Here is a 15,526-nt window from a genome sequence, read left to right on the forward strand (position 1 = left end):
GAATGAACGATATGCGAACAGATACGATACAATGACAAATCACATATCCCACCAATAATTTATGACAAAGGACAATTTCCTTCTCCTCACTTTTGCTTATCATATTTTACTCGTGCTGAACCAACATATATAAAATTGCATACATCCATCCCATCCCATTTCATTCTTTCTTCTTGTTGTGAATACGTCTCTGATGCTCTGATGTAGTTGGTATGATGCATCATTATCATGGATTGGATTGGCCATAAATCATATGTCGAAGCTATCAAGATAAATGAGTATATGACTGATGCGGGGTATATATACAGTAAGAGATTCATCCCATTCTCCATTCATCTCGTCTTTACTCGTAATTGGATCACCTATTGGCATATACGATATCTAGTCTACGTTTGATACTGTACCAGATATTCATCAATTTTAATATCAGCTTGGGATCGTGGTTTGTCCGACTATTCTTCCAGTCTTGTTGATCATCAATCGATCGGTGAAAGTCGTTTCGTATATTACCAATTACCAATCATTTCCATTTCCTTTGACCGACCGACATCCTGAGAATGGAGAATGACAGTTACGATAGTGACTATGATCAAGTCGATCCGCTTGGATACAAGTTGACACATCGTGATTCGACCTCTTCCGCGGTGTTTGTTTCTTCCTTCTTCTTACAAAGCTATCGTATGAAAATTTGGAAATACCAATTCATCCACTACCGTTTTCCTGATAACATCCACAATGAATTTCTCCACTTTACCTACATTCCTTAAGACGTGGGCGTCAGAATGTCCTATTTCCGATTCGATCTGTAAAGAAGGTATGATCTTCTCTCCTATACTTTGATTACTATACATGCTATTCCGTTTGTTATACCCATATCCATATCCATACGGATATCCATAATCTTGATTGGTATTATTAGGATTCTGATCATCTTGCTGAGGCAAGGCAGTAAGGTGTAATCTATTTTTCTCACTTGAGTAAGCAACCACAAGATCACTCTGTAATGTAAATCCCGTTATAGATATCTTGAGTGGTAATGACATGAATAATTCTGATGGATAGTTGACTTGTAGGGAAGTGAGCAAGATGATATTGAGGTTGGATTTATGTTTGAGATTGAAGTGGATTTGAGCAGAGGGTACGCTGTTGGATGAAGATGGTGCGGGGAGTCCCTTGGGTGGTAAAGCCGGAGGAGAGGGTGGAAGGGAATAAGAATGATCGCGAGTTAATGGTGCTGGAGGGGGTGGGAGTTGATCTTGATGTGGATGTATTGAGTGGATAGCTGATGCTGGAGGTAACAAGGACGATGCACCGATTCCGATTCCAACTACAGATGGAGGTCGATGACCACTTATGCTGCCCGCTATAGACGCTGGACGACGACCTAATCCAGGTGAGAACATTGACATTGATAATGAAGATGTCGAAGGTGGGATACCCATCTGATTTTGATGTTGATGGAGGTGGTGATTTAGCGTAGACGAGTTGGGATCGAATGGGAATGGGATATATGATTTACCAGAATGAGACTGAGAGGTGGATTGATGATCTGCTATTGACAGAGTATGTGGGTTCGATATCGATCTTGGTATAGGTGTTGTTCCAGCGTACTGAGAATGAGATTTACCATACGATTGAGAATACCCACGGCCATGACTCCTATTCTTATTCCTACTCCCATCTCTTGTATTCCTCTTACTTGATATATCTTCCTGATCAATGTAATTATCCAAATTGACATATTCATACCTCTCATCCTCCAACCCACTAATCACACCTCTCCTTTCCATCCTCTCCCTTTCCTCTTTTTCCAACATCCTCAATCTCTCTTCTTCCTCCTGTTCAGCTAACAGCTCATCGCCCTCTTCATCACCTTGATCAAACACTCGCCATACATCGCGGATATCCTTGATCTCCAATTCAGGACCTAGATCACCAAAGGAAAATGACGTGACGGTGATAGGACCTATAAATGAAGGTCGTTTGGATGTCGATAGTTGTTCGTTGAGCAGTTGGATCAATGATGATGATAATGCATCTTCTACATCTACATCTGAATGATCATTGTTGGTATTGTCTAGATTGGTTGAGGGAAAGGAGTTATTGGATGTGGATGGACCTATACCTTGATCTTTATCCTGAGTGGGATCGGATGAGTTGAGCAGTGACCAATTGATGTCGATTGACATGCTTCCATAACAGATTAGGATGATCCAGAAAGGGAGATAGTGGATACGAGGTATTTGAAAGTCTGCGATATGAGGTGATTTCAAGATGATGAAGATGATTGTTATTTGTACGTTTATATGTCCAACATCATTCGCAGTAAAATTCCCGAGACATCCACCATCCTTGCTTGCTCTACGGATCAAAATAAAGTACGATTACAACTTTCAAGCTACACCGATGGATCACCTTGACTTGTGAAGATGCAAAACGCCTGCAATCAAAGCCAGCTTGCTTCCGAATGTTCATATCATGCATATGATTTAACACCATGGACATGTATTAACTATACAACAAAATCAAAGAACAAAATCAGAGGGATCATTCTTCACATGAGACTACAAGAAAGAGGTTGATTATTTGTATGTGATTGTGATATGAAACTACCATAGAAGACATTCCAAGTCAACTTGTACAAGTTATCGATCCACATCTACCCCTGTGTTCCCCTCCTACTTTTCTTCTTACCCAACCCATTGAATTCTTCCCTAGCCACAAGCCACATAGCGGTAACGCACACTACATCTTTCAGATTTTCCTCACTTAATGCTATATTATCTTTGATCTTCTTGATCGTCTGACTATGTCCATGTCCAATCATGCTCGCTTGGTTACCATTATTCCCTTTAAGCTGTAAATCCGTTAAACTGACTGGATCTAAACCTTGTGGGATCTTAAGTATTCCAATGACTTTAGGATGGTGCGGAGCAGGAGTTAAAGTACCCAATAACTGTCTTTGTCCAGTCCTCTTGACCCACACAGAGCACGTCCAGGGAGTTTCACTATCTTCAGGATCGGAATCCTCACCCTCGTCCGCCGTCAGCTCAGGCTGAGGAATATCGTTATCCGCATCCAAGGTCGTACTTGATGTTCTCCGTGATGGAGAAACACTAGCAGATATCCTTCGGACAGGTTCAGGTCGAGGGTCTAACCTCGGTGAGCCAAATGGTGAAGTCTGATTGGAAGAGCTCAGATTGGGTGAAGAAGGGGGGAAAGGCGATCCCTCTTTCTGACCCTTGGGTGGTTGAAGAGTAAGAGAAGTTCTTGACTGGTTTGGTGAATTGATATTGATCGTATTGTCCGAGGTCGGAGGGACAGAAGTAGCTCGAGTCCTACTTCTAGTTCTAGTAGCGGAAATCACACCGGTTGTAGAAAACCTTCTCAAGACTTCATCACCAGCAGCATTGGCTGGAACTCTCAATTTGACCCATTCAAACAATACTTCTTCCTCTTCTTCCCCCGCGGAATTCCCACCAACAATTTCCAACCCAGCATTAGCAGCTGCCTTGAACTGAGCTGCCCATCCTTCCTCATTCTTCTTCGCCCACTTCTTCACAGACCAAGTGTATCCTACAGGTCGGTTTGAGGGGAAGATAGGTAGAGATTGACATCTCTCCATACTCGTTGCGGCTGGGGGAGGTTCGACGTGAGATGTCAATCCAGTAACGGCTCCATCAGCAGTTATCATGGCTCCAGACGATCTCCGTCGAACGACAAGTGGTGCGGTACCGAAAGTAGGTGCACCAACACCAGCTGAAGGGAGTGCTTCGGAAACAGCTGCCATAGATCCTCGAGGTACAGCTGCCATATTGGGGTGAAGTGTATCAGCACCGGTGAAATCATGAGTGGGGGAAGTAGCCGATTTGGGCGGATCGTAGGATGAGAATGAGGCTGATGGACTAGTTTTCCTCTTCGTCGGACCCATATCTCCCATGGATGTCTTCTTCTTGAACACTTTACCGAAGAATTGACGAGTCTTGCTTTCTCCGTCAGCCTTATTTTGGCCTAATCGAAGGTTCTCCATCTTGAATCCTTTCAGATCTAACGAACCCCTCACTCCACTTTTACCATCATCTGACCTGCTGAGGGTGGGTGAGATGGGCGAAGTGAGAGAGACAAGGGATAGCGGTCGTTGTCGAGGAGCAGGATGACTGTCATCTGCATGTTGACGAGACGTAGAGGCGAAAAGTGTCGCTGATTGATGGGTGGGTAGCCAGACTTCTGAAGGCTCAAGGACACCGACACCGGTTATGTCGAGGTTACGTTTGTGGAACTGAAACAGGTATTATACCGTCAGTTTGGTGTCTACCTAGGTGTCACCGGATAGATTATGCATCACCAACTCAACTCACCTTGGCAACTTTGACATCTGTGGCTGCATCCGTCACGACCGTAGGCTGCATGACATTATGTACCGCAAGGTTGAACATGGGCTCTATCCTCTTTCCCGACGCTGCACTACTTCCAGTCGCAGCGGTCGAGGTTGATATACTAGATCGGATGGACGAAGATCTTCTAAGTCCTGCGCCACCAACTTCTGATTCTGTCGAGCTAGATTTTGGAGATCCAGGCAATCCTTTATCGGCTGTAGCTGAAGGAGGAGATGACGAGACTGGTTCAGGGGATGTGATAGTTTCTTTCGCTGAGCTATCTTCAGATTCTTCCAAGGGGAGATCAACCGTTTGAGCAGCGGGCGAAGAAGCAGGTGAAGCTATTATGCCATCACCGGCTATTGATCCTGAACGACTTGAAATTCCTGATGCTGATCGATCTCTCTTCGGTCGACTGGGTTTGACGACCAGTTGTATTTGAAGATTGAGTGGGTTCTTAGCTGAGGTAGGAGGGGGTTTGACGATGATATATGTCTACGGACAAGATCAGCTGATTTGATCGGAAGACTGTGACTGAACAGTGTACTCACATCCAATGGATTCTTTCTTTTCCTTGACCTGACCTCACCTTCTATCCCACTAACATTCGTCATACCACTTCCTGAACTAGCAGGTCTGGAAGACGTACTCCTTCTTGGACTCCTCCTTCTCTCACCTTGAAACCCGCTGACTTCGGGATCAGCAATGCTCACATTCGTAGCTGAAGTTCTTCGTCTTCCTGTACTATCTGAGTTGTCCGATGAGCTAGGCGACGAGCTAGAGGTGTTGGTATGTTTCAAAGAAGGTCGGATGAGTGCAGGTGAGTTGCCGGAAGAGGAACGTGAGTTGAGAGGTCGACCCAGGGGATTGGCCTGTTCGTCGGAAGGAGTAGTAGGGATTCCAGCAGGTTGACGCATTGGTAATGACGATTTGGCTGCTGCTGCTGCTGCGGCAGTTGTAGACGGTCCAGGCCCAGCGACTGCTGTAGGTTTAGGTGTACCATTGGGTGTAGGAGTTGCAGAATTAGGTGATGGTTCGGAAGTGAATAGGTTAAGGGGGTTGATACTGTTGGTGAGACCTTTGAAGTCTTGGAAAGATTGAAAGAACGGCATGTTGGATGATCAAGATAAGAATGTGACTCGGTCCTGCCGTGGTGTCTTTGTTTGTTGATGAGTTGATTAATTATAGGATTGCCGTACCAGCAAACAAGATGAGATTGACGAGGAGGAGGGTGAGGTGGAGTGGTAAGAGAAAGATAAAGGATTGATGTTCCTTTGATTGCAAGTGGTGTGGTGTGATAAGTCCTCCTTTTCCTGTCCCTAGCTAAGCTTGAGCTCTGTATCCTTGCGACAATCTCGTCTCGTGTTGTGGTTTGATCCCCGTGCCCGATTCGAGCTAGATTGGGATGTTGGTATGGGTGTGGTTGTTGATACGTTTTCCGCAGTAGTGGTACTATACGCGTATTTGAATCTGGACTTGGCTCTGGATGGAGCTATCCCAATGCGTACAAGGTCTGATCTAATCCGATCCAGATGATATCAAAATCGTATCGATGCCAGATAGTAGGTTGAGTGATAGTGGTCATACCATTGATATGTATGGATGTTGATAGCAGAAGAAGAGGGGATGTTGGAGCGTTGTGTATGCTGCTGTGCCAAGGTTATGAAGTCTACTCCTCTACGGTTATTGAAATTTAAGGTTGGATAGGTTGTAGGTTGAATTGTTTATTTTTGATTATTTTTGACTCTCTTTCGGCGGCCATATGACGTTTGCTTATTGACGCTGACCGATGTGATGCGATTCCCGATCCGAGGTGGAAACCGAGCGAGCAATTATCAGAGCCAAGTGGTACTCTCTCTGTATAGATGCAACGATAATATCATGGATGTTCTGTCGATGCTGAATGCTGGAGTAGGTCTGTCAAGGTAGGCTTGTATGCTTGCATGCTATGCATAGTATCGTAAGATGTCTGTCTATCCATCCATCAATCCCACTCTGTGAAAAATGTCGTACCACTCTGACTGCTGTGGTGAAAGAGGTAAACACCACCACTGTCCGGATGGCCGCGCGTACCGTTTGATTTTTACTGGAATAAAGCTTAGTTAGTGTCGGTCACCGATCGTACGACCAATGACCCGCTTCTTCTTTTTCACCCTTTATACCCACAACCTTGCATGACAAATACACCTCGTTTCCTTTGACGAAGGACCTCGTTTAGTCCATGTACAGTACTGTACTCGCTTTCATGCAGCTGCATAACAAACGGGGAAATCAACCCGTCGGGCTCATGAGGATTCCGAAGGATCACCTTTCATGAGCCTCGGAAAGACCGACGGGGATTTGTACATGGATTCCCCTTCTACGCTTCAGCCAACAAGGATACATTGGCATACGAAGAGGATCTGGTTCCAGATCGTACTTTGCATGGGAGTAGAAGATGACTAAACTGATTGATCTACAGGGGAGATCTCGGGGTATATTACTGTATAATGAAAGGATACGTATCCCTCTTTATTCCTATGTTCTCGGGCATGGTGTGCACAAGTGAAGACCCTCATGAAGCTTACGAGGTTGAGAGATGTCATCGGGGCCGTCTACGAGTAAGGGAATACAGTAACGTAGTAAGAACATACTGCATTTTTTGAGGTTTTTAGCTATGCCGGCTTTGGATTAGTGAGTTGACGAACATCCTGTTAACATGGTACATTGGCATTTCCAAAGACAGGATTCGTCTTATCAAGATTAGTGTATCATTTTCCCAGCTCCAATGATCAGAATAGGCATATGCTTATGATTCACACTGCGTTGCATGTCCATTTTACTGATATCTTATCGATAGGCAACCTAATAGTATAGTTGGCAGTGGGATTATTCAAGTATTTGATTTAGTTTAGAAAGGTATCGCATGTGGCTGATGATGTATCAACAAAACAGAACTGACTTCTTTGTTGGCATGGTCAGTCGTCAAATCAAGAATGAAAGACTGGATGATCGCTCACTAATCTAAAAGGAAAGCAACATCTTACAGGAAGAACTACTTGCGGAAACAGTTCTTGCCTATGTCCTATGATCTTATGAGAAGAACAGCATAGAGAGACGAAGATTACATCGCACATATCCTGGTAAAAAGGATACAGGACCTATAGAATGCTTTCGGTTTCTTCTTTCAGATGATCAATCGATCCCATGACTTGGAGAATCGACCTTAACCAGCCCAAGTCGTTTTGGGTCTGACACTCAATGACATTTTGGCTTTGCCCACTTGATTACAGTAGTAACATCGCGTTGATTTCGAACGAGGATGTATCGAGTGCTAACCCTCGACGCACGCTGGTCCCGTTTCAGCGACGAGTATAACATATTAAAGCAACCGATGAACCAGCTCCTGTTGTCGTTAATAGGTAAAGACAAGCTGGTTAGGCAAGCTCCCAAGATAAAGTGATGGTCAGTACGAGTAAGACGTCAGGAGTTTACAACAGGGTGTCTGTATGTTTGAGATTATTCCAATGTGTTCTTCTTATACCATATTCATCCTTCTCACTATAGATACAAAGATACTAATGCCTAAATCAATCTAATTCGAAAGAGTAAGAGTGAAGAGTAGATTAGGCAATATCCTTGTTTCGGTTGTCACCGGTGACTAAAATCAAATGAATCAGGTCAGTTATGAACCGTCCTGACTGATATCGCAACGATGATAACTCACGAGCATCACCGACCTTTTGGGTGGTGGTCTTCTCTTCTTGAGGTTGAGCGACGGAGGCAGCAGCGTCTAGCTTTCCTTTCACGAAGTCGGTAGCTTGCTCTGGGGGTGCCGAAAAAAGTTGTCAGCTATGATATTGTGAAAGGAACAAGGGATGAAGAGGTATAGTGTTGATGATGAAGGAATGGAAAAATGAGATGACTTACCAACGTAAGACTTCTCGGAGTCGGGCTTAGCAGCGGAGGTAACTTTGTCGGTTAAGGATTCTCGGCCCTATAATAACGAAAGATGATTAGCATGTGTAGGAGTACAAAGGTAGGTGCAGGTAGGTGGCAACATGTCGTGTCGAGTGATGTCAAAGGAGTGAGGTTAAAGAAGAAGGAAGTGGTAAGAGACTTACAACGTCGGACATTGTGATTGATCTGTTGTTTGTGGTTTGGGGGAAGTAAGTTGAAAGTAAAGTTGTGAAGTTGTGTTGTGTTTGTTGAAGAAAGGAAGAAACAAGAGCGATCAAGATCCAAAGTGGGGTTTATATACCTTTCAGAGTCGGCTGTAAGCTGTTTACAGTGGTACCTTCCACGTACACAAAGTACTCATTACATAGAGAGTGAGTTTAGGTGATATCACCTAACCAGATGACGAATGGGTATACCCAATGTCGTCATACCCCCCTCATAAATTACCATATCCGGTAATCTGAACAGAGGTTACTGACCAGGACCAGGTGATTCCGTTGAGATGGTAACAACTACGTCATAGACATTTCATCCATTCTTACAACTCGACCAGCCTTTTCCAACTACGAGTACTCGTACCTACTGGATGGTTCTTATCTCCAAGCCAGTCAGGGGGAATGAATATGAAATGCCTCGACGCATACGAGTCACGGTAAAGGTTGCTTGCCGAGTGATGAGTGATAAATGACGAAAAAAGCGTCGATCAGTTGCGTCATACCTCATCTGTTAGTCTAGTTCCAATAAATTCATTTGCGCGTTATTATTTTCTCTTGGTGCTGTCGGAAGGTTTAGGCTTTTGTTCCAAAACGAGAAAATGGGTGGTGCGGTGATTGTGTGTGGTGGTCAACAGGGCAACCTAGCCTGCCCAACCCCTTTCATCATCCATTGGTGCGATAGACGCTTCGCTTTCGTTCGGCTTGGGACGGCCGACCATTACCAAGGGATAAGAACGTCAAAGTCAGTCACCTGATCAGTGCTCGCTTTAGTGGAAAGAGCGAAAGAATCTAAAGGAATGGCAGAAGAGGGCTTGAGTATGTCGAAAAACGAGTCCGTTCTAGTTTACTCCAAGCTGCAGTTATGGTTTTCAAGGTCCAAAATGACCATTGTTTGACACTTGACACTGCGAACATGATTTCCACATAAGATGCAAATGTCATCTCTGTCGATGAGGTGTCAGACTATGAACAAGATATCAACTATCTGTCTGACCGATCATGAGTCTACTGAGTATCTCAAATACCAATACAAGCTACTATCACTGTCTATCTAAGATCCAAGGTCAATTCTAAAGGAATCAACTTTTCACACAGAAAAATGCCATTCCCTCTCTCGCTTCACCCGTAACTCTCTCCAACTCTCTCTCATCTTCCGTCATCCACCTCTGGTCTTTAGGTATATTATCGGCCCCTCCTAATGTCTTCATCAATCTTTCCCAATTCTGTCTCTTCGCCGTGAGTTTCAACATCGGTAGGGGGTTTGAATGTCCGTTCACTAGCACTAAGGCAGTATTGGAAGGTAGTGAATCGTGTAGACGTGATAATCTTCCTGAAAAGCGGGATAGGGAAGTGTCAAGGTCGGAGGGGGAGAATTGGTCAGAGGCTATTCCTCGATCATTCCCTATTTATCACTCGCAATATCAGAACAACGTCCTATGCACAAGATGGGGTCCCACATAAGAGTAGGACTTGTTGACGACGACGACGATGATGATGTTGAGATCTCAAGTGAAGACAACACTCACATCCTTGTACATTGGCCAATTCCATCATCCTACCAAAGACCAAATCATGCCCTTCAACATTCTCCAATAACTTATCCACAATCTCATCATCCGTCGTACACCTTATAGCAGTCGTAGCTTTTGCACCGAGTGATGTACGGGGATTGCTATAATCTATAAAAGCGGAAGTTCTGATAGGTTTATTTCGATTGAATCGCTCAAAGATCGGTTCCATATTTTCCATTGTATTTCCAAAATCTGGACCTGAAAACACCAAAAGAAATACTAGATCAGCTTGATTTCTTATACGCTTAATATCATGAGAAGGATTATGAACTACCTGACAAAGACCGTGAAGAATCTTTGAGGAAGACAGAGGAGATATTGGGATGATATGCAGGTCTACCAACTCACCATAAGTCATCTTCATCCTCAATAAGTCCAAGCACGTCCTCGCATCTTCCTCTGAATCATGACCCTTGTCGGACTGTTGTATATCCCTTTTCAACCATCTTTGAGCCAACCACTTCAAACCAGCTTTGAACGGTGGTCCTCTGGGATGTTTATATATCAGTGCCGTATCGATACATAAGGGATGTTTGATTCGTAATGCTATCAAATCGCACTCTAACGAATGACCCAACAAGATCGTATGAGGTGTTATTATTCTCTGGAGGGCTGATTGAATGGATGATAATGTGTGGGTTGCTGAAGATATCTTTTCAGGTGTTATACCTGACCACCTATTTTACACCATCATTATTAGCTTGACTGTACAGGTCGATTCAATAAGTATGGCGAGTACCCACTGAGTTCTATAATCTATAATTTCCTTTGGAGGTTTTACCAACTCGTCAAATATGTTTTCACCAGATTCATAATCTAATATTGACACTCTAGCTAATTCTTGACCATCTTCCGATAAGACCTGTACCGGACATTCATCATATCAGCTTCCGATCCCTCCCTCTCTCTGTCTTTTCGGTCGGATAATCATAGTTTTAGGAGAAGGACTTACCATCTCGCAATCCATAGCTAACACAGGCCACTTCCCATCCTCCGGTGGACCGTCCGCCCGTGGAATCTCCAACCAAGGATCATCCCTCCTGTTACCCTTATTTCTGACATTACCATTACTCATTGACGTCGTACTTCCTCCTATACCCACATCAATATGCACATCCCCCGTACCATCCACTGGACCTGAAAGGGCAGCCGAAAGACTAGCTGGTAGGGTCGATAAGTCCAATCCAGGTATGACAGGCGTATCGGATGGTGAGATGTATGATGGGATAGGGTAGTCGTTATCTAGCATTTGATGAGGTGTGAGGAGGTATAAAAATGGTGGGAGGTCGGACGATGTTGCAGCTTCTATAGAGTTGATGAAAATGAGGTGATCAGCATCGTCATATAATTGTATCGGTAAATGACAACAATGATGAGAAGCACACTGCAGACCCCATAGCAGACTATATGATAGATTCTCCATTTGGGTGAAAGGATAATATAACTCACCTGCTAATTGCTTAGCCTCCTTCTCTTTCTGCTTCTTCAACCCATCCGGTATAGGACTCATCAACAAACTATTCAACACCGAGTGTAGTTTCCTATCATCTCCCGGTGCCCTGGTCGGGCAAGCATAAGTGAACAACTTCGGTATTATAGGTACTCTTGCAGGAGGTAATGGATCCGTTGAAGAGCCAGAACCAGTGGTGGTGGGTGTAGGGACGGTGGAGAATGGCATACATGATACAGTGGGTATTTGATCTAAGCCTAAATGTGAAGGTAATAATCCAGGTACGAAGAGAAGTACTGTGTGTGTTATGAATGCTTTGTGCTATACCCAGCACCTCATCAGTTTGATCGACTATCACGGAACTGAAACATATGGCCAACAGGAAATGTGAAGAGAGTGATGAATTGACCCACCTCAATCTGTATCCAAGAAGGTTTATTCCCCTCTGCCACGATATACAACACCAGATCTCGCACATGGGCAATCCCAATCTTCTTGCCATACCTAAATTCATTGACGTTGAATTGAAAACTGGGTCGATGTTTTGATAACTTCCTCATCTTACGTCGTTCCTCTTTGGTAGGTACTTTGGTGAATCCATCTTCGTCTGTGTTTGGATTCGTACTGGCACTTGCACTTGCACTTGGAGTCGATGTTTCCGGTATGGGCGTTTTCCTCTTGGTTGATCCTCCTGTCGGAGGAGATGGAGTGGGAGACATCTTGGTCCTCTTCAAGATGGCTTTTGTGGTGGTGATAGATTGACTTACTGATCGAAATGCTAAACACTGAATGCTGAATGTTGAAATCTGAAATCTGAAATCTGTGACCGGTCAACAAAGTGATCGAGAATGAGCCTGATTATGATTTCTATTGGCCGCTGAGTTACTCCCCCACCCACCCTAGAATCAGGCTCACCCGGGTAATTGAGCTTCACGTTACTCGCGAAAGTGGAGGAAACATGACCACCCAAAGACAACAACAACATTACATTACGATAGACTCTGTAGAAATGATCACCAAGCTATTTTGGGTTGATCATTAGAACAGGATAACATGGCACCAGATAAAGGTGAGACCCACAAAACTATGAGGAATTACCCCTATCCAGCATATCAGCTGATTATCCATCACTTACTTTTACAGTCGAATGTCCTATATGTGCACTCTTGGTTGCAGAATCAGATATCAACCTTCACTTGGATCTGCAATGTCGAGGAGCATCGTCAGCAGCTGGACCAAGTACGACTCCGAAATTCAGAACAAAAGGATCACAGAGCTCTCCTGACCGGGAAGTCATCGATCTACTGGAGAGTACACCGACCTCGAAACCCTCTAATTCAAGGAGGTCCTCGAACAAATCGATGCCTGTAGCATCCATATTTAATTCGACAGCCAAGCGCAAATCTTCTTCGCAGGATGACCCCATACCGATGGACATAGATAAGAAGGGTACAGGTGTATCATCCGAAGAAGGGAAAGGGGAGAAGAAACAGCGCTTAAACCCTCTCATAGCGAATCAACCGTGGGTACATCTTTTCCAAACATATTACAGATCAAATCTCTTGATTAAACAAAGCAAATACAGATATACTGATATTTCGCTTTGTTTCCAGTCTAGCGGAACGCTCTCGACCTACAAACTTATCATCATATATTGGTCAAACGGACCTTGTCGGACCTGGGTCATTACTTAGAGCAAGGATCGAAGCTGGAGAAGGAGTCGGAAGTTGTATACTATGGGGACCACCCGGATGTGGTAAAACGTGAGTCATAAAATACCAATTCTCTTTGGATCATCTGTCTCTGGTAGATATCACTGCTGTTTGCTCAGTTTTGTCTGAAGATACAGTATAGCTGATTATGAATCTGGTTGGGATGGGATGAATAGGACGTTAGCTAGATTGATAGCTAAAACTGCTGATGCCGATTTTAAGGAATTGTCAGCTACTAGGTGAGCGTTGTGCTCGAGACTTTCAGCCAGTGAGCTCTTACGATGGGATGACGGATTGACTGATCGACCAATAGTTCAGGTACATCCGACGTTAGACAGGTGTTCGAACAGGCGAAAAATTCCCTCAAGTTGACTGGAAGGTGAGTTAGCCATTTCTACTCTATGGCTGTATTTCCTCATATACTGATACCTCACATGTGTTGGGTCATGCTAGACGGACAATATTAATGATTGACGAGATACATCGGTAAGTAAGGTTCTTATAATCGAAGGTGGGGACTAATAGTCCACCAACATAGATTCAACAAACCTCAACAAGACCTGTTTTTACCCTACGTCGAGAACGGTTGGGTCCAATTGATAGGTGCGACTACCGAGAATCCCTCTTTCAAAGTGAATGGTGCTTTACTCAGTCGATGTCAGTGAGTTCGGTATTCTACTCAAATCTCTAAATCAGTTACGTTCGCACTCGAAGCTAATAATTATACTCCCTTGGTCATGGATTATAGAGTATTCACATTATCTCCACATTCACCTGAATCACTCCAAGAAATACTTATCAACGCCCTTTCCTCCCTGCCTCCACCGATACCCCATCTCCCGCCAGATCTGATACCGTTCTTAGCGGATGTAGCTGATGGAGACGCGAGGCAAGCTTTGAATGGGTTGGAACTAGCTTTGAAAGTCTGTCAGAATCCACAACCACGACAAACCAAACTTTTGTCGAAAGATGACTCACAAAGTGAAGAAGAAAAGCAAAAGAAGCGAGACGATGAGTTGATGGATGCTGTTCGAAGAGGTTTGAGAAAAGGTTACGATCGATCGGGAGAAGAGAGATACGATATGATATCTGCTTTGCATAAGTGTTTGAGGGGGTCGGATGGTAGTGCTGCGATGTATTGGTTAGCCAGGTGAGTTTATATCACATTCACACTCTATGTTTTCCATTATGATACGAACCGTATCTGCAGGTAGGTGGGTATGACCGAGCTGATATTGTGATGTTATGGCAGAATGATTACGGGCGGTGAAGATCCACTGTACATTGCTAGACGGCTAGTAGTTGTCGCCAGCGAGGATGTAGGATTAGCGGATTCACAGGCATTACCACTTGTGAGTGAACAAGACATCCAATCCAGCAAATTAGTGCCACGGGTAGCTGATGTCAATATTATCTAAATATATTAGGCTATGGCGACATATCAGGCTTGTCAGGTTATAGGCCTACCAGAGTGCCGGATCAACTTGGCTGTGAGTAATATCAGCTAGATGTATAGGAATGGCGTCAATCCAGAAGCTGATGGACGTGCACTCTCAGCATTGCGTAGCGTATCTTGCGGAAGCTCCTAAATCCACGAGATCCTATACAGCTTACAAGCGGGTGAGTGATACCCCATAACAGACCATATTAATTATAATTTTGCTTTCATTTCCTAGTTCGGGCTTGCATGTAGAGGATAAATGAGAGCTGATCACCTGCCTTTCTCCTTATACAGGCCGAAGCATTATGTCATCAACCGCCTTTACCTGGTGTACCCTTACAAATCCGTAATGCCCCTACGACACTGATGAAGAAATTGGGTTATGGTAAGAAATACTCTTATGATCCCGATTACAAACATCCAGTGTATAATGTGAGTTGAATTGAGCTGAGCTGAGATCTTCTCACCGATCGTTGAGAAAGCTGATATACAATAATATTGTGCTAAACAGGAATACCTACCACATACACTTGCAAACCATTCATCCCATTCTCCACACCCTGATGAACATATACTGAAATCGGCCGAAGCCGAGTTGAAAGAGAAGAATTGGGATGAAGATAGGTTGAGTGAGTGGGAATGGAGGATAAATGGGAATAAGGAATGGGAAGGTAGATCCACTCTGAAGAAATGAGAATTTTTTTATATGTGTATTTAGGGATTTATTTTTTACGAATAACGAACAATGAACGGATGCTTGAATGAAGATGAGCAAAATATCGTGATCATCGTCCACACGATCGTAAACGTGACTATAATTGT

General features: G+C 44.0%; 5 protein-coding genes across 5 annotated transcripts; 1 reads left to right on the top strand and 4 right to left on the bottom strand.

Annotated features, from left to right (window-relative positions):
• Positions 1 to 665: 665 nt before the first annotated feature.
• Positions 666 to 2,189, bottom strand: V865_006104 (uncharacterized protein; the record flags this gene model as incomplete). Its single annotated transcript, XM_066229864.1, has 1 exon — positions 666 to 2,189. One exon carries the CDS (start codon positions 2,187 to 2,189, stop codon positions 666 to 668), a length of 1,524 nt encoding a protein of 507 aa, XP_066085961.1.
• A 470-nt stretch (positions 2,190 to 2,659) lies between these two features.
• On the bottom strand, positions 2,660 to 5,488 carry V865_006105 (uncharacterized protein; the record flags this gene model as incomplete). The annotated part of the gene is made up of 3 exons (XM_066229865.1): positions 2,660 to 4,279; positions 4,359 to 4,871; positions 4,928 to 5,488. The coding sequence occupies 3 exons, from the start codon at positions 5,486 to 5,488 to the stop codon at positions 2,660 to 2,662; spliced, it is 2,694 nt and encodes an 897-aa protein (XP_066085962.1).
• A 2,493-nt stretch (positions 5,489 to 7,981) lies between these two features.
• On the bottom strand, positions 7,982 to 8,491 carry V865_006106 (uncharacterized protein; the record flags this gene model as incomplete). The annotated part of the gene is made up of 4 exons (XM_066229866.1): positions 7,982 to 8,016; positions 8,083 to 8,181; positions 8,286 to 8,352; positions 8,480 to 8,491. 4 exons carry the CDS (start codon positions 8,489 to 8,491, stop codon positions 7,982 to 7,984), a joined length of 213 nt encoding a protein of 70 aa, XP_066085963.1.
• Positions 8,492 to 9,609: 1,118 nt separating this feature from the next.
• Positions 9,610 to 12,270, bottom strand: V865_006107 (uncharacterized protein; the record flags this gene model as incomplete). The annotated part of the gene is made up of 8 exons (XM_066229867.1): positions 9,610 to 9,932; positions 10,057 to 10,299; positions 10,450 to 10,778; positions 10,845 to 10,963; positions 11,054 to 11,193; positions 11,260 to 11,406; positions 11,551 to 11,872; positions 11,965 to 12,270. The coding sequence occupies 8 exons, from the start codon at positions 12,268 to 12,270 to the stop codon at positions 9,610 to 9,612; spliced, it is 1,929 nt and encodes a 642-aa protein (XP_066085964.1).
• Positions 12,271 to 12,604: 334 nt separating this feature from the next.
• Positions 12,605 to 15,398, top strand: V865_006108 (uncharacterized protein; the record flags this gene model as incomplete). Its single annotated transcript, XM_066229868.1, has 13 exons — positions 12,605 to 12,620; positions 12,695 to 13,073; positions 13,165 to 13,314; positions 13,440 to 13,502; positions 13,577 to 13,642; positions 13,717 to 13,749; positions 13,802 to 13,924; positions 14,012 to 14,413; positions 14,516 to 14,615; positions 14,691 to 14,753; positions 14,821 to 14,883; positions 14,999 to 15,136; positions 15,216 to 15,398. 13 exons carry the CDS (start codon positions 12,605 to 12,607, stop codon positions 15,396 to 15,398), a joined length of 1,779 nt encoding a protein of 592 aa, XP_066085965.1.
• Positions 15,399 to 15,526: the final 128 nt, after the last annotated feature.

This window comes from Kwoniella europaea, chromosome 1, assembly GCF_036810445.1.
Source record: "Kwoniella europaea PYCC6329 chromosome 1, complete sequence".
NCBI lineage: Eukaryota > Fungi > Basidiomycota > Tremellomycetes > Tremellales > Cryptococcaceae > Kwoniella > Kwoniella europaea.